The 18,135-nt window shown below is 37.2% G+C and overlaps 2 protein-coding genes across 9 annotated transcripts in view; one reads left to right on the top strand and one right to left on the bottom strand.

Annotated features, from left to right (window-relative positions):
• The window catches only part of PRPF40A (pre-mRNA processing factor 40 homolog A), a 55,813-nt gene extending 45,109 nt beyond the window's left edge, over nucleotides 1-10,704 (bottom strand). For 2 of the 8 annotated variants that reach the window (XM_028509870.2, XM_028509873.2), the window contains exons 1-2: nucleotides 9,636-10,701; nucleotides 8,045-8,176 (exon numbers count right to left, since the gene is read on the bottom strand). In XM_028509870.2, the coding sequence (XP_028365671.1) occupies nucleotides 8,045-8,176; nucleotides 9,636-9,911 (408 nt within the window). In that variant the 5' untranslated portion in view covers nucleotides 9,912-10,701. Of the gene's footprint in view, nucleotides 1-8,044; nucleotides 8,177-9,509 lie in introns of all 8 variants that reach the window. The other 6 variants (XM_028509868.2, XM_028509869.2, XM_028509867.2 and 3 more) reach the window with 6 other exon arrangements.
• A 13-nt stretch (nucleotides 10,705-10,717) lies between these two features.
• The window catches only part of ARL6IP6 (ADP ribosylation factor like GTPase 6 interacting protein 6), a 34,234-nt gene continuing 26,816 nt past the window's right edge, over nucleotides 10,718-18,135 (top strand). Inside the window, exons 1-2 of the mRNA XM_028509875.2 lie at nucleotides 10,718-11,324; nucleotides 12,674-12,727. Of these exons, the coding sequence (XP_028365676.1) occupies nucleotides 10,922-11,324; nucleotides 12,674-12,727 (457 nt within the window). The 5' untranslated portion in view covers nucleotides 10,718-10,921. The remainder of the gene's footprint in view (nucleotides 11,325-12,673; nucleotides 12,728-18,135) is intronic.

The following is an 18,135-nucleotide window of genomic DNA, read 5'->3' as shown; positions in this document are numbered from 1 at the left end:
TGTGTATTATATGTATTTTACAAGGCATTCTTATAATAAAGTAAGCTAGAAAAAGTATTATTTTTAAAAAAAATTAGTTAGGAAAATACATTTCCAGTATTTGTTGAAAAAAATCTACGTGGATGTGCACAGTTCAAGCCTGTGCTGCTCAAGGGTCAACTGTATACACTTTCCTTCAAATTCCAAGAAGGTTAGTTTAATGACAATCTTATACTGCTATGCAGGGAAGCAGCCTAATAAACTATTAAGTACACTCTGGAGGCAGTCTGCCAGAATTCCTATCCCAGCTTGGCCAGTTTCCAGCTGTGTAATCTTGGGCAAATTTACTTAACCTATCTGCATCTGAATATCATCACCTGTAACATGGAGAATACAGTACTCAGGACTGATGTAGGGATCAAATGGAAAATACACGGAAGGCACTTAGAACAATGCTCTATAAATGACAGTTTATTACCACTTCTCTCCTTCAATTCATGTAGTGAAAGTAACTCTTATGCTGCCCTTTGTCTTATCTATTCCCTGTTAGGCCCCTTAGTTTTTTAAAGACATCTAGTAAATATTGTAAAATATTATCCTCAGTAGGAATCAACACACATACTAACAGGTAATAACTCCATCTTAAACATCGGTTTAGTGCTGGCTCCACAATGTTACTGTACAATTTACTTAATTCGCTGGGTCTTACTACTACCATCTGTAAGTTGGACATCCATGTAACCAGCCCACTTTTCAGAGTCAGGAGAATCACATTTGACAGGGTATACAAATCTCTCAAAATTATACACAAGCATGGTGATATAATTCTAACACAGATTAGGTATTCCAATCCCATTCCCTGAAAAAAGAAAAACAAAACAAAACAAAACAGAAACCTATGTGAAAAAGGGCAACTAAGTCCTGACTGGTGTGGCTGAGTTGGTTGGAGTGTTGTCCTGTATTGTCAGAAGGGTCACAGGTTTGACTCCCAGTCCCTCGGGAACTAACTGATGAGAAGGCAACTAAATTGATGTTTCTCTCTCTCTCCCTGCCTTCCCCCTCTCGCTAAAAGCAATGGAGGGAAAAAAAAAAAAAACCCAACTCAGGTGAGGATTATTTTTTTTTAAGTAAAAGCAAATAGTTTACATTATTTAGTAATACTCCACTATCTCTTATTAAACCACAAACTAACTTCTTCAAAAAGGGTACAGAAAATATAAAATCACTGAGTTTGGACATGTGACACAAAAACTTAAAAACAAAGCTGAACAAAAAGGAATGGTATCATTTCATTTTTAAAAAGCTCTAAACATACTGGAGATACACACATAAATTGTAATATATCAATTAACTCATACAGAATCAAAGACTTTAAAACCTACTCTAAAAGGCTGTTTAAGCCTTCTTTTAGACACAGGTATAAAGGGACACAAGACTACTACTATCCTCTTCCCCAACTAAACCAGGCTTAATGTATCTAGCTAATTTTTATAAATACATTTGTTCATATGAGACTTTATTTTTAGTTTCTTCTCAATTGTGGGCATCTTTAAAACAAAGAACATGTCTCATTTACATATGTATTACTGGTCCAGGACAGTCACACAGATATAGCAGAAACTCAAACACCGGTAGTAGATAGATAACCTTAAGACCAGTCCTTAATTTTGTGTAAGAGTAGATAATTTTCTATTATATGTAACAAATACATAATGACCTTGAAATTACTGAAAACCCATCTTTCAGAGAAGTAACAACTTTCTTGATACCACATGGCCAAAGAAACAATACCAAGCCCATGTTTTCAGAGACTCAATGCTCATTTATTAATCAAAAGGTAATTTAAAAAGTCTTACCCCAAATAGAACACCAAGACCTAGGGAATAAGATAACATTTGTATTGTACTGTAAAGAAGCATAACGTAAAAAACAAACAAAAAACAATTATATTTCAACTCAAAATAGCCCTTACTTGCTGGTATGTTTAATCCTTTAGGAAACAATGCTAACGGCATCAATCAAATTCAGAGAGATTGAGACTTTCACTTTGAGTTCAGTGCACCAAAAAGAAATAGAAATAGATTTTTCAAGCTCATCATGCAAAACACATCTTTAGTAACTAACTATAATAAGCAAAAGAAACGTATGGTTACTTGACTAGGGAGAGAAAAAAATATAAGAGATTCATTTACACTAAATATTCATATATATATCGAAGTATTGTGATAGCCAAACCAGCTGTGAGAAGATGACAAAACAGTTTAGGCAGGCATCTGAGTAATGCCTGTAAGTTCCTTGAGTGCAGAGAATATACATTCTTCACCTTTACACTAAAACCACACAAATGTCTACTGATTAAAAGACACATGAAAGTATGAAACAAGGAAGTAAGAATGAAAGACCAATGACAACTTTTATGACAGAATTGCACTCATTCCTACTTATAAACCTTCACAAATTAGATCTATTATTGCCCTATGTTAAAAACAAACAAAAACCATAGTTCATAGCTATGGGATATACACAGGCACCAGATCTTTACTATCTACTGATATACTACTTGATGATGACTGGAAATTGTATCAATATTTCTAACAAACCCAATTAGAAATCAACAGGTTAAATAAAACCCAATAGATAAGTGGAATCCAATGGGCAAAACAAACAAACGAGCAAGAGAGCCAGAGGCATGGAAACCAGGAACAGACTGACAGTGACCTGGGGTAGGAGGGGTAGCGGGGAAAGAAAGGGAAGGGTCTAGTCAAGGAACATGTATGCCATGAGTCTAGTCAAGGACTCATGAACATAGACAACAAGGTAAAGATTTACTGTGGGGGGAGAAGGGGAAGAGCAACAGGGGAAAATTTAGGACAACTGTAGTAGAACAGTGAAAAATAAAATAAAACCAACAGGTTAACCCATTGACATTTGTTCTCTTTTTGAGCCCACTACTTAATGCATACGTATGTTACACTCTATAAGCTGCTTCATTTATGTGTGTGTCAATACTAATTTATTTTGAAGTTCACGTTTTCTCATAAAGAGAAGACTAAATGAATAAGTGACCACATTTTGGCATTTCTCAAAAATGCTAATTCCATGCAATGTGCTAGGCAAAGCAAAATAAACAGATAATGGGTAACAGAGACCAAGGAAGTAGGGGAGAAGATGGTCAAACAAAACCCAGAAATACTAAGTAAAAACAGTTTTAAAAGACTTCTGTAAGACTGTAATGAACTGCTATCTAAAAATAATGAAAGCAAACTTATCTTCTAGTATCATTAATAAAAACTATCAAAATTAACTATATATACATCCCAAGAGTTATAAAACACATTAAGTCCAGGTCAATCTATTTTTGTTAGAAGTACTTGCCTAGGTAATGTAAATGCATACAGAAAGTCACCTAGATTCAACAGTTATAAGCATACAGCCTTAAAAAAGTTTATTTTTGTCAAGGGTTAATATTCAATTTAGTGGCATGGATTCTGTAAATACCCAAAAGTAAGGGTGATTACTAAGCAAAAGCCAACAAATCAGTCTGTTGAATCAGTCAGATAAATAAATCTAAGATACTAGTAACTTGAAATTTCTCTGGAGGGCCTACATTCCAAATCATTTTTCCCTAGAGCATGGAAAACCTGTGATAAAACTTCTTAAAGAGATGATCAATGAAGTAATATAAATAACAGATTAGCCTGTAATTTAAATTAAGTGGAGATTAGTATTTGCTTTAGTCACCAAAAGTTATTCATTATTTCACTTTATTTGTCTTTCATTTTTGTCAAATAAAAAAAGCAACAGTAAAAAGGCAGACACTGAAAACAATGTCAATGTAACAATGTAAGTCACACAGGTAACCACTGAAAACTGTCACATGTAACACCTACTGACTTATACTGTAGGAAAGAGTATTTGTGTTTCATTCATTCAACAAGTATTTTACTGAGCACCCATGATGTGCTAAGAACTGTGCTCAGCATCTATAGAATTATCTAAAAGTATAAAACATTGCCCCTACTAAGAGCTTTCAATCTATTACTTGTTGGGAAGACAAAGCAAATTAACCATAAAACAAAACAAGCCAATAACTAAGTGGCAAAATAAGTGAAACCGTAAGAGTTATATAGGCAGATTACATAGGATTTTATTTTAATAATTTGAAGGGGAGGTGTAGGCTACACAAGGATTGCTGAGGACCTCCTGAAGAAGGTAGGACTTGAAATGGTAGAACTTAAGTAAAAGAAAGTTCATTATGGTAGTGAGTGGAGGACAAGGAGGTGACAGCATGAGCTTAGTCATGAGCTTAATACAAGGTTCAAGATACCACGAAAAGACTAGCCTGGGTTCAAATTAGGGAATCTGAAGACATGCAGCTCACAACTGCACTTTGAATTATACTATTCTTGAAAGGTAAGCTGTGGAATTTAGTTATTTTGCTATAGGCACAGAAAAACATTAGGAGGTTTTGGGCAAGGAGATAACACGCTGAAATTCAAGAGAATTTTTTTTTTTTGTGGGAGCAGGCTTGAAGTAAGAAAACCTGCTCGAAAGTTGCTAAGCATATCCAAGGCATGGGAGTGTAACAACTTGGGCTCAGATGGCAGCAGAAAGCCTGCCTCAACTCAATAAAAGAAAATCACACTCATTTGTACAAGGCAATTATTTACGTATGTTTATTGACAAAAAGTCACCCCCATCAAAAAAAAAAAAAAAAAAAAAAAAAGAAAAGAAAACCCTGCAGAAAAATTAGAATTAGGGAGGCATTACTAAAAGAATTTTGTTTTTATTTCCCTATCATACAATCTCTTACATACCATCTACTCTTATTAAATGATCTAAATTGAATCATAGGCTGTTAGAGCTGAAAAAGACCTTAATTTTTTTTTACTTATTAAAAATAACAAAAATTAAGAATTAAAAAAGAAAAGAAAAAAAAATGGAGCCAACTGGGAGGACTGTCTTGGGCTTGAGCAAAGGCAAAATCATCTGTGATAAAGACAGAAGGATTTACATGTCCTTTGTGTAAAAATGACAACAAAGGAGTAAGAGTAAAAACATTTTAAAGGCAAAACATGACTGACTATAGATATGGAGAAAGAAGGCCTCATATACAATTATGTCTTAATGCGTATCTTTTCTGAATATTTGAGCATTGCCATCAAGCAGAAAAACTACTTTATTAACATTTTTTTACCAGTCACAAACCATTGCTTAATCACATTATCTAAAATTTATGAACTTGTAAAGCCCCTTCCAACTGTAAGAACCTATAATTCTGTAAAAGCAGAAGCATAACTTTCTTATATGAAGTTAATGTAAGAAAAAGGCAAATTTAACCTACAGGACAACTGAAATAAACTTGAAAGAAATATGACTGAGCTCCGCTGATAATATTCAAATATTTACTATTAACAGATTCAGCCTGAATTCTAAAAAGGGCATTCTGGATTATCTCTAGAATAAACTAAATGAAATAAAATGAACAAAATACTTCTTTAATCTAAATAAATTGCTGCCTTTGAAAAATTATGAACTCTGGCTTGTGTAGATTGGTATTCTGCCCTGCCTATATATTAGTTTACAAATAAGGGTGAAATTTCATGTCATGTTTAAAAACATTCCAAAAACGGCAATCATTTAGAAGACTGTCACAAATTTTAGCCTTCAGCTGGTCCCAGAATGAGATCTTAATGTGAACCAGGCATTATCCATGAAGGTTATATAAACTTCAGTACTAAAGTCTAAAATTTGTCAATTTATTTTTTAAAAGCTGGACAGCAAGAACCCTACCAACTCTGTGTCAGTGGAGTGAACTGGACAGGTGCCCCACTTTTCATTATCATTTGACCACTTACTATTCATTAATACTTCTGAGAGTCGGTCAACAGAAGAAATGACACAGAAAAAGGAATCAATTCTGCTAATTATCAATTTTTATTTTTAAGGCTGTTTACAAGGCTTTAAATTAGATTTCTGGACTAGTTGAAAATTGAAATTATCCACGTCCTCCCAGCCTATTACCAAAGCTAAAATAAAAACTAGTTTTACCAACATTTGGACCCAATATCTGTTAGATATTAAGAGGATAAAAAAGATATAACCTGATTTTAAGGAAAAACAATGGGGAGTCTCTTGGGACCCTCAGAGCTGGACTTTTAAGACATACATTATCTTAACAGTAGACATAGGAGAGACAGACTTCTAAACATTTAGTCAAGTACACTTAAAAGTCACATGGCATATATTGGCCTAAGAAAAAAGTAGAAGAAAACCACAATTTGAAAGTCAGAGTACCTGAATGGATGTGTACCAAGTAGCCAGTAACCTTACTAGAAAGATGGTCACTAATACAACTAAAAAGAAAGGGCCATAGAGCAAATTGTGACCAGCTTATTCGAATAAGATACACAAAAGTACTTAAAAAAAAAATCTGCATTTTACTGGAAATGATTAGCTGGTATCTTGTTTTTGGTAGTGCACTAGCACCATCACAGCAAGGGTAAGCAGGTCAGTCCCTTGCAAAACTTACCTTGATTGGCCCAATGGAAACAGAAGGCCCCAGAAAAGAGAGAAGCATCTGGCAGTAGCAAATTGTTTTATTTTATCTTTCTGTGGAAAGAAACTAATTTTAAATAAGAACCAGAGCATTTAAAGAATAAATATTTTTTAAAGCTCATTAACTAGTTAGAGCAGCTCTACTAAGAAAACAAGAAGAGCTCCTCGCTGTTTAGAGATGGAAAGAAACAGAAGAATCAAAGTTGTTTCTCCATCACCTAGGGAGTTTAAAACTTGTGTTATTCTAGAGTAACAAAGCAAATGGTTCTTTTATTATTTAAAGAACTCCTACAGGCAGAACCTTTTGGGCCTGGTGTCTCTGAATAAAGATTTTTATACAAAATTAAGGGCTATATTCCAAATAAAAAAAAGGAAAGCACTTAACATTAAGCCCTTCTACTCTTAAGGTTACATAAAAAGAGAAACACAGAGCAAGTTCCTTTCTCCACTACAGTGTCACCAATAACAAACCATCAAGGCTTAAATGTTTATCAAAGTAAAGAACATTAACTGGCAGAAAGTTCATACCTAATTGGTTTTCCAAATATTTTGTTAGCCTAAATTTTTGATGATTTACTGAGATTCTCAAATGGAAAGAACCCAGCCAACAAACTAATTTTAAGTGATAAAAGTTTTAAGTGATAAAAATATTTTATTATTAAGTAAGAATAAAAGCATTTTAAAAATAAATAGTTTTAAAGCTCATTATCTAGTTAGAGCAGCTCTACTAAGAAATATTGTAGAACTTAACAGGGGGCATAAAATTATTCATGGTAACTAAACCTGTTATCTTTCTTGAACACTTCTCTAGGAACTCAGTTCTATTGAATTCACTGAGTCAGCATGAAAATCTTTTAATCCAAATCACTCCCATAAAATATCCATGTAAAATTTATGCTGGAGATGAAAGGGACAGCACAAAAGCAGGAGTGCAGAAGCAATAAGCATTAAAAGAAAACAACAAAATAGTGTAAGTGCAAAATGAACTACCTATTTGTCATTGTCCTATTAAGAATCATATTAGAGTACAACCTACCCACCTCCATCCCCACCACACACATACATACACACACAAGAGCAAGCTATTAAAATTCATTCTACACCAAAGACCTAAACAATTGCAATCTTCAGATTCTATGTATTTACATGGTCCGCCGACATAAACTATGTTGTCCTATCAGGCATTTACTCTTAGAACATTAACTTCAATTGTCCTACTTGTGGGAAAAAGATCATACAACTACAAAGCCTTCAGAGTTACTTTTAAATTTATATTAAAAAAACCCTCTTAGTTTTGTTGCTGTGAAAATAGTTCTTTTATGCAGAAGACTTCATTAAATTCAAAATGGTTAGTGTCATGATTCAACATTTCACATATTTGAAAACATTCTTTTTATAAAATAATCCTTAAATAGCTAGAAGTATTGACGCAGATTTTGCAATCTCAACACAATAATACAACAGACAAAAGTAAATAAACATACACAAAAAACAAAAGCATTCTTACCTGACCCATTGGCGGACCTCCCATTGGGGGCATCATTTGTGGCATCATTCCATGAGGTACAGGAGGCATATTCGCTCTCTGACCCATTGGGTGCATTCCCATTGGGGCATAATGCATGCCAGGATGCCCCATCTGAAAAACAAGGACAATTTAAAAATTAGCAAGTAACAATAAATCCTTCTCAAAAGTCTGACTTCAACAAACCAGTTAAGTGCAGTGATATATAAGGATAATGTAATGTAATTTAACTTAAGTTAGTTTATACTTTATCTTCAAGAAAATGCACTACACCAATATTTATTTTTTAAAATATTTTTTAAAGATTTATTTATTTATTTTTAGAGAGGGAAGGGAGGGAGAGAGAGAGAGAAACATCAATGTGCGGTTGCTGGGGGCCGAGGCCTGCAAACCAGGCATGTGCCCTGACTGGGAATCGAACCTGCGCTGTGATACTTTGGTTCGCAGCCCGCGCTCAATCTACTGAGCTATGCCAGCCAGGGCTTACACCGATATTTAAAATGAGCTTTCGACTAACCTAATTCCAGAACAAAACATAAAAAATTAAAATCATTACTGGATAGCTAGATCATAGTTTTATTTTTCTTTCAAAGCACATTCCTTTTAACCTGTTACTGACTTGCTAAACTCAAGAAGTGTATGTGAAAGCCAATTCAAAAACTGTTAACGAAAACCACAACTCTGTCCTATAAAGATGTGAGCTAATTATTATTTTATAAAGCTACTATTCTTAGCTTATTCCTTAACTAATTTTAAGCTTTAAAACGCTGAAATTTACCAAACTGACTGAGATCAAGGCTTGTTATATAAGCACTCAGATCAAGGCTTGTTATTGTGTTATTAAACACAAATAGCAGAGTACTCAGGGACACCTCTCTCCTAATACACATATTACTTCCAAAACATAATCTTTCCACGGGTGAAATTACTTCTGCTCTCAATTTTTTATTCCAAGACTGAAGTCTGTCATTCACACACTAAATGAAAACTAATTCGTCCACTGTAATGCGCTTTTACAAGTACTTCCTTTACCTGTGTGCCCATTGTTCCAAGTCTTAAAACCAAGTAATTACGACCTGACAATTCTTCCAGCTGTCCGTCTACACACATCACTACCTCTACTATAAACAGATCCTGGCAGCCTCTTTTAAAACCTTCAGACTCACGTCTCCGCCTCCCGCTCCCTCCTAAATCGGGCCTACCTTTCCGACACGCTCACCGCGCTCCGGGCCCAGCACCACCACCGCGCATCTGTCTAAACCAGGCCCACTGGGAACTTCCAGGGTCCCACCTTCTTCCCTCCGCGAATCCCCACCCTCCCTCTCTCTCCTTCAGAACACATCCCACCATCTCGAGCTCTTCCTTCGTCCACTCTCATCTTCTCCTTTTGGAGAAAGCTTCCTGTCTCTCTGACTCCGTTTTTCATTGTGCCACTCCGATCCCTTACCGAGGGCCGTCTCCTCAGGAAGCCGTCAGCAGAGACCCAAGAGCTGGAGCAGAGGCTTGAGCCGGACAATCTCCGCTCCCCGTCCCCAGGACCCCGCGAGGGAGGATGGCTCTCCATTTCACTCACCATGAGGCCTCCACGCTCGGCTCCCGTCCCTGGCCTCATCGTCTGGCTCAGACTGCTCCGCCGGCGGCCACTGCCGCTGCATATACCAACAAGCAGCGATCTGAGTGGCTGGCGCCCGCTGGGGCTAAAGGTTAAAGGCTGCCCGGCACTACGGGGCGGGATCAGCGGGGCCAATAAGCTGACAGGCTTCCCCGCTGTCCAATCAGAGTGCGCTGCCGACACGCAGCTCTGCGGCGATTCGCCCCCAGCCTCAGCCTCACTTGGCGTCGCCTGCATGGAGGGGGAATAGGGGGACGGAGGAAGTTTCTGCGCCGAGTCCTCTGCCGGAAAAACTCCACCAACTTCCCCCCAGGAAGGGAAGATAACAGTGTCCCAGCTTTTCGAGCTTAGACCGCCTCACCCCGTAAGGGGTGGGGCAGTGGGGACCTGCCACCTTCACCCGCCCGCCCAAATTACACACGCCCCACAAACCTGAGGCCGCCAGGGATAGGGTGGGGAAGGTGGGGGTGAGTTAAGAAGCTTCTAGCGTTAGCGGTGGCCCGGACCCGACGCGCGCGCGCAGTGCTCGAGGTGAGGGGAAGGGGGCGGGGAAGGCTAAGGAGGGGTCCAGAGCTTAGAGCTCGAGCTCCTTACGCACCAGCTGGACAGCGCGCGCCTGGGCGGAGGGATGGAGGGCGGGAGGCGTGTCGAGCAGCGTGGAGGGAAGTTGTGGTAAGGGCGGGGAGAACAATGCAAAAGAGAAAAGGGGTGGGAAGTTAATGCAAGGCGAGAGCACCGGCGGATGAGCTGCCGTTAGTGAGGCTAGCCGTGGAAGGGTGCGAGAGTAGGGGGCAAGAAAGGAAAAAGCTGATAAGTTCGGGAATGTTAATCAGAAGTTCAAGGGCGGGCGCTAGGACCGGGCATCAGGAACATGCAGCTTTGGGGCTGCTGGGCCCCGCGCTTGCCTGGAGGTGACGCGGCAGTGGCTGAGGTCTCTGGCCGATACGAAGCACTGCAGGGAGAGGGGACTCAACAACTTTCGGCCTGGACTCGTCTCTCTCCGCGCGCTCCCCTGCTACCTTTCCCTTCTAGAAAGTGGGGGTTGTGCTCTGATCTAGGGGTGTCCAACCTCTCCTCGGGCCCCATGGTACCTTCTTCGCTACGCCGCTTACCACTGAACACCCCTGCGCGCTGGAGCCGGATGGTGCCGGCCGTCCGGGAGACCAACCGTTGATAGGCTGCTGAGAGCTCGAGGCGGGGCGGGTGAGAGACGCCTGACCTCCGCGCGATTCTGTGTCTTTCCCGCCATGTCTTTCGTGGAGAGCGCGCGGCGTTCTTCTCTGCTGCACCGTCGCCGCCTCTGCAGCCCTGTCCCTTACTCGGGTTCCGCGTTATCTTCCTTTACTCAGGGGGGTAGTTGGGGTGAAGGTGAAGTCGACGAAGAGGAGGGATGTGACCAAGTAGCCCGCGACTTGCGGGCAGAGTTTTCTGCTGGGGCGTTGTCTGAGCCTAGAAAGGTCTCTCTACTCCCGCCGGAGGGGGACGGGTCTCCAGTTCTGCCGGATAAACGCAATGGCATCTTCACGGCGGATGCGCGCGGCCGAGCCCAGGCTCGGCGGTGGCCGGTACAGGTCCTCTCAATTCTCTGTTCGCTGCTATTCGCCGTCCTCCTCGCTTTCCTCCTCGCCATCGCCTATCTGATCGTAAAAGGTACAGAAGGCCGGTCTGTGAAAATTTGTGCACAATAAAGTTGAGCCCAGAGGTTTCTCTTGATTTTGTCACCCTTCTCCCCATGAAAGGCCGCTTTCTGCAGGAGTCTTCGATTGCAACCCTCTGCTCTCCCTTTGTCTTTTCTTAAAGGTGCATGACCCAGGTCCATTATGAGGAGATGCATTTTAAGAAAGACATGGAGTTGCACAGTATCTTATAGTCAGTGAACTATAGTTACTTGAGGTGAAAATTCGCAGAATTTTCATTAAAACACGAACGACGTTTAAAAGACGGTAAAAATATGTGTAAAGTAGGCTACATGTGTTCAAAGACTATTTTACAAATGGTTGAAGATATGCTATCCACCGATTCCTCCGTACACTCAGAATTCCTGAAGGACAGGGATTTTAAACCCATAACCTAAGTTAATACTTTTATAGGTAAAATAGCCCCTCTTGGTTTTGTATTAGGCTTGCAGCTGAATGTAACGAAAAAACTCTGCAGAAATTAGTTTACTCTTTCTCTATTAGTTTTATCCTCCTGTGTCTGGAGTTGACATGTTGGCCAGGTAGGAATAGAAAGAGATGTGCCTTGAAAGGTTTTTCCAATGTTAATACGAATATATTATGTGCCTACGATGAAAAGAATCAGCTTAGTTTTGTCAGTTCTCATGTCATTTTGGCAGTTATTGGAAAAGAACAATTAAACAAAATACCTTTGTTGTGTGAAAAACACCCAACATATTGTTGCTCAAATATTACTATTATTTCACAGAACAATTTAATCTGTTTAATTGTAGTTTTTATTTTTTCTTATTGCTTCCAACTCACTAGTGGCATCTAAAAGCTTACCATGCTTGATTTTCAAAGGAAAGAAATTAGCAAGTTTTACCTATTCATTAAATGGTATTGGTTGTAAATAATGTTAAATTAGGTAGGTGTCAATATTTCATCCTCTTGCTCCCCTCCCCCTCTTTTTGCACTGCAACGCGAGTTTTATGGTAGTTTATTTCTCTTTTGATCTGAGAGATTACCTTTTCATCATGAAGTCACAAAATGTGGAAGCATTGAACTGTGCTTATTTTGGAGAATGGAGAAAAATTGAATTCAAAATCTAGTGTGCTTTGTAAATGGATGACAATAAATGCCTTTACAACAACAATCTAGTGGGATAAACATCCCCATTTTACATAAGTGGCAGTTGATTTACAGCTCTCTTATAGAAGGTCACATCACTACTAACTAGAATCAATTTGAACCTAGTTTCTGACTGTATAGCACTTGCCACAACTCCATGATATCTTTCCAGCTTTTGAGCCACTGTTCAAATTGTCTTTTTTGTATTTGCAGAGTTACATGCTGAGAATTTGAAGAATAAAGATGATGTAGACACTGGGCTATTAGGTATGTACTTGTCACTTGATTTGATTTTTAGCTCACTTCTGTTTTTCTAGACCATGTTTAAACTACAAAGTTCTGGATAAAATACTTAATATATTTTGTGCAGTTGTCTCAGTCTTTTTATTTGCATATGTGCATGGTAAATTTTATTAATTTTCTTTTTATATAGGTATACAGTGTATATGTGAGTGTATATATGTATAGCACACATACCAGGAATATATTTTGAACACAACTGTATGTGATAAAGATCTAGCAAATACTTAATGTTTTCTAGTTATGTACTGGAAGAGTCTCCCTATCCCTCTTGCCAGGAATCACAAACGAGCAAAAGTAACTTCCTTATAAACCTAGTAAGATAACATGTTAAGCAGCCCTCAGGAGAAATTTACGTTCAAAATTCCTTATAAATAACTTGTTTTAAAATTGTGAAAGGCATTGGTATAGTTGCAAAGTTTAATGTTAACTAGGAAAGTGTCAGACCTGAGTTTCTAAAGAATACCTGTTGAATCTATAATGCTATAGTTTACAGGTTTCTAGTGAAAAATTCAAGGTTTATTTATCTTATATTTATTTCTCTGTGCCCAAATAACTTTAAGGAGTTCAAAACTTTACCTTTCTGCCATATTCTCTTTGTTAAAATCTTTTTGAGATCCTAGCCTGTCACCCCCTGCCCCAATCTTAGCAAACTAATTTACCTCTTCAAGGCTAGTGCCCTGATGATGATACAAAATATGGTCTACCTGATTTTGCAGAACCTGAAACCTTTATCTTCAGGTTACAGGTTTATTTGCTCATGTTCCATGAAAACTTGTTTGTGCTCTTCTCAACTTCTTGCATGAGAAAATATGTATTTATTCAGTTATTCATTTTATCAGCGTATATTGTTATATTGTTTCATCCCCCCCAAAAAACAGCTAAGATTATAAAAGTTTTCAGAGCATTTCTTGATACCTCAGCTTTTGATGTCATTCTGAACTAGACGTGAACTCTTAACTTGCTATTTAGAAGGTTTCACATAGAATGGATGGCACTTTTTACCTGAAGGAATGGTTTGTTCAGTATCAAAAAAAAAATACAATAGGGCTTTATCATTGCTCTGTTTCGTTTTCCACGTTTAAATAGCCTGCCATTGCTTCTAGGTATGCTTGGTAGATACTTGAGAGCAAATATGAAGATCATTATATGACTCTTTGCTAATGACATGAAAAAAATTATTAGATTGATCAAATTGTTTAAAATCTGAACATGAAAATGTTTCACAACGTATGGAGCAAAGAAAATTGTTATCTTCCTAACCAAAATGTTAAGCCATGAAAGATTTTTAAAAGCTCCTTAAAGCACTATATTTTGATAATGCAAATACAGAAAATATTAATGACAAGCTATAACCAATTAGAGATGTAACTGAAATCTCGAATCAGTATTTATTTATAAGGTAGTTATATTCCAGATTTATGCATGAAATTAGTAAGCAGTTATTTGCACTTAAGACATAACCCACCTCTAGTGTGTATATGTTTAAAACCAGGGAAATTAAGAATAAAAATTCAGATACACCTATATCTTATTAAAATTTCTAACAAAGTTTGTGGTTTTTTTACTGTCTTTTTATTCTTCTGTATATTGTTCATCAAATGGCTTAAAAATAAGAGAAATGGTATGTTGGATCCAGATAGTAATGATGACTGTTTTTCCTAGTATTACAGGCTTCAGAGGAGAATACAGGTTTAACAAGATTTGCCATGAGTTAATTATATAAAGATGAGTGATGGGTTCATGGGGTTTCATTGTAGTCTTCCCTGTACTTTTATGTATATTTGAAATTGTTCATAATAAAAAAGGTTTTTTTAAAAGATTTCCATGTGAATCTGATGCTTTAACATGGTTGGAAGCTGCAGGTGCTATTTCTCAAGTTTTAGTCACTTTATCAAAATGTCCCCTTAAACTTTTCTTACCTTTTCAGCAGGAGGAGGAGTGGAATTGCTACACGCTGAATTGCAGGTAGACAGGTAGTTGGGTAGGGACTTTTACCACTGTCACTGCTATGGACCCACTATGTATTCAGGTGGCACTGGTAGAGGAGGAAGACCAGACAGACGCTCTTTCCTCTGCTCCTGCCCTGGGAAATAAGTTTGCAGAAATGCTGTACAGATTTCTGCATTGACATGGAGAGAGACATATTGCTCAAGGGCTTTCAAGACTTGAGCTATCAGTAGAACGTGGTTTAGTTGAGAGAGAACACTAAATTATGTCATCCTCCTAAGTTAGAAAACTACAGCATCTGATAAAGTTGGAAAAAATTTGCTTACATAAATATTTAGAAACTGATCAGTTTTATGAAAGAGTACATCTAAACTTTATTAGTAGCAGCTGCTTATAGTTTTTACACTTTTTTAAATTACCTAAATGTTAATTTTCACTTGTGATTTCATTAATTAATTATATGAGTAATATAATCTCACTAGGAAAAAAAATCCAATAGGGGACATTTCAGATCTTGCTTTTCAGCAATTGTTATCAATTTGGCTAAAATAAACTTATAAAATTTTTTAAAAATCCAACAATTAAAGTAAAGGTTCCCACTAATCCATCACCTTGTATATATTTTCAGATCATTGTTCATTTATTATATAGATATGATTTAAAATGTGTGGTTTTGTTACTTTCAGGAAAATATTATTGGAATCATGCATGTTCTGCAGCTTTATTAAAATGTAGAGTTCATTCTACATCAGTATGCAGAGGTCTACCTCATTCTTTTTCGTTACTGCATTGTATTTCATAGTATAACAGTTTATTTAAACATTTGAAGTGTCAGCTCTAAATTGGGACTTGGAAATTATCAGTAAGCTGTGTCTTTAGTCCCACTGTTTACTTAAGGCAGGAATAAGTTTTATGAAGAATGTGTAATTTTGCTTGCGTAACAATGTTTTAATAAGAAACCTTTTCTAGTATGAGAACATGGGAGTTTTTTTTTTCCTGGGTGTTTTTTCTTACATATGATATATGTAAACTACTGCCTCCTCATTTCTGACTTCATAAAACTTCTGAAAGTAAACTCATTTCTTTAGCCTGAAATTGCTCAGTAAACTCGAAATATTTAGAACATATAATAATCTTTTTTTGGTGGAAGGTTCTATAGAACTACTAAAAGCTGCCAGCATATTTTTAGAGATGTAACTATCCTTTGAAACCAAAATGACTTATTTTGAAAAATTAAATATACCAAAGCAAACTATACCATTAGATAAGTGAATATAAAACTCCAACAAAGGGATTAGAATAGGAATTACCCACGTACTTTCATCTTTGCTTTGGGCAAAAACATTGAGTCCAAGAGAATTCAGTTGGTGGAAAAGATGAACTTGTATCATTTCCTAAACTGATGAAAAGTTGAACTGTAGAGAAGAAAGAGGGATGTATATGTTTATTTGAAGATGTATATTCTTTAACACAACAGTCATTCCTCTAGGAATTCGTTACAGATATTTTTGTACAATTATGTAGTTAAGTACAAGATTGTTTCATGCTGCATTGCTTTTAGTAGTGAAACACTGGAATAATACAAATATGCAATGGAAATGTGGCTCTGTGTACTGATATGAAAGTTCTTCAACACTGTTGAGTAAACCAAAGTATAGGACATTTTTTCTGGTGAGAATCCCATTTGTGGAAAATAAACTAAAAGATATGTGCATAACATTTTTTTTTTAGCTAGCTCCATGTATCTACCTACATTACCTAGATCTAATTTTTAGAAAAGATGCACAACAAACTCTTAGCTGATTAGTTTTAGGAGAGGAATTGGGAAAATAACACTTTTACTTAATTTTTAGATGCTTTTATATCTTTTAAAGTTAGGTCAATTTTTGGTAAAAATAGATTTACAAAACATTTGTCAAATTTTAGCTTCAGGATTCTAGAGGTAGGGACTTGTTGCAAATTTAATTGTTGAGAGTTGCCAATTTCTGTGTTTTTCCTGCTTGTTCGTAAACAAATTGGGTAATTTTTAGAAACATTAAATACTTTTAGACCATGATATTACAATGGACTGTTTTAGCCCTGTCATTGTGACCTGACTTTCTTTTATCAGTGGTACAGCTGTTGATTAGTTCAAAGTTAATATAGAATTAAAATGCCCTAAATGGGGCAAGCACTTAGATCGTGGGATGGTAGTCATGGTGTTCTGTTGAAGCACCTGAATGGAAAAGCTTGATGGGCTTCTTAGAGAGCCTAATATTTTGATGTTATTTTTGTCCCTTTCTCACTTTTTTTGGATACTCAGAAATCTAGCTTCCATTGTTCCACAGCAGTCCCTAAACAAATACTTGATTTTTCTTAATTACGGTTTTTTGTTCTACAACAGACTATGTATTATAAGATATTAAAGTAAACTTGTCAATTATTTTCTTCCCTTTTTAGAGGTAGGTGTTTATCTTAATAACAACAAAACAGCTATTTGGCAATGTAGTCACCCTTAAGTTGTAGTTGTATACCAAGTAATCTTAACAATTTCTATTTTGATCTCTTGTCTTGCTGGATTAGCAGGAAGGTTGTACCTCAAGTTGTTACTGTAAAAGTTTTGTTTAGCCAGTAGTAGAGTGGGTTATGGTTCTGAAGGCTGACACTATACCAGGATAGTAGAATGGGGGTGCAATCTAGTCTTCAAAACATTTGCCCAAATGAGTTACTGCTGAAATATATTGCATGCTGGTCAGGATGGCCTTTCAGATGTAGCATTTTCTACCCATGTATTATCTGCTGTTTCTGTGACCCACTCAGGGTAGAAGCATCTGCAAGTTTGGTTTGGGCCCATCTGCCAAGGTATTGTACATACTATAATCCCTCTCTGATGTTCTGTGGCTTTTTCTTGATGGCTGCCAGGAAGCCCTGGCAGGACTGCCCCATCCCTGTATATACACACAAGTACAAATGCACCAAACACAACCCACTTTCTCCAAATGGGAAATCTTTATTGCCTTCAGATAAAGCCTTTGCTCTCTCCCTGTTATACACAAACATTTTATCTATACTTCAATCAATTTCTTATCCTTCAAGACATTTTGTGTTTACCCTCCTGCTGTCTTAGTTCCTTTAATTATTTGCAACATACCACAGACTTTAAGGCTAGTTCTCCTTTTTTTTGCTACTTCCTTCTGGGGCGGTGAACACAAAGTCCCCTAACTCTTTATAAGGGAGTGAGGGAAAAGGAACTATAAGGAGAAAAAAAATGTAATCTTTCAAAACTTCTTGGCCACAGTTTTTCTAAATGCTCTATTGCCCTGAGCTTGTCTTTTAGCAGTTTTACCAGTCTGTTAATGGTCTTCAAATGATTTACAAGCAGTCCAATGTACATATTTCTTATCTGCTTCTTGCTAAAATAAAGGCATGTTTGGTTGTGTAATTTT

Source organism: Phyllostomus discolor, chromosome 4 (genome assembly GCF_004126475.2).
Source record: "Phyllostomus discolor isolate MPI-MPIP mPhyDis1 chromosome 4, mPhyDis1.pri.v3, whole genome shotgun sequence".
Lineage (NCBI taxonomy): Eukaryota > Metazoa > Chordata > Mammalia > Chiroptera > Phyllostomidae > Phyllostomus > Phyllostomus discolor.
The sequence above is the reverse complement of the archived record's forward strand: the minus strand, read 5'-3'. Positions and strand labels throughout refer to the sequence as shown.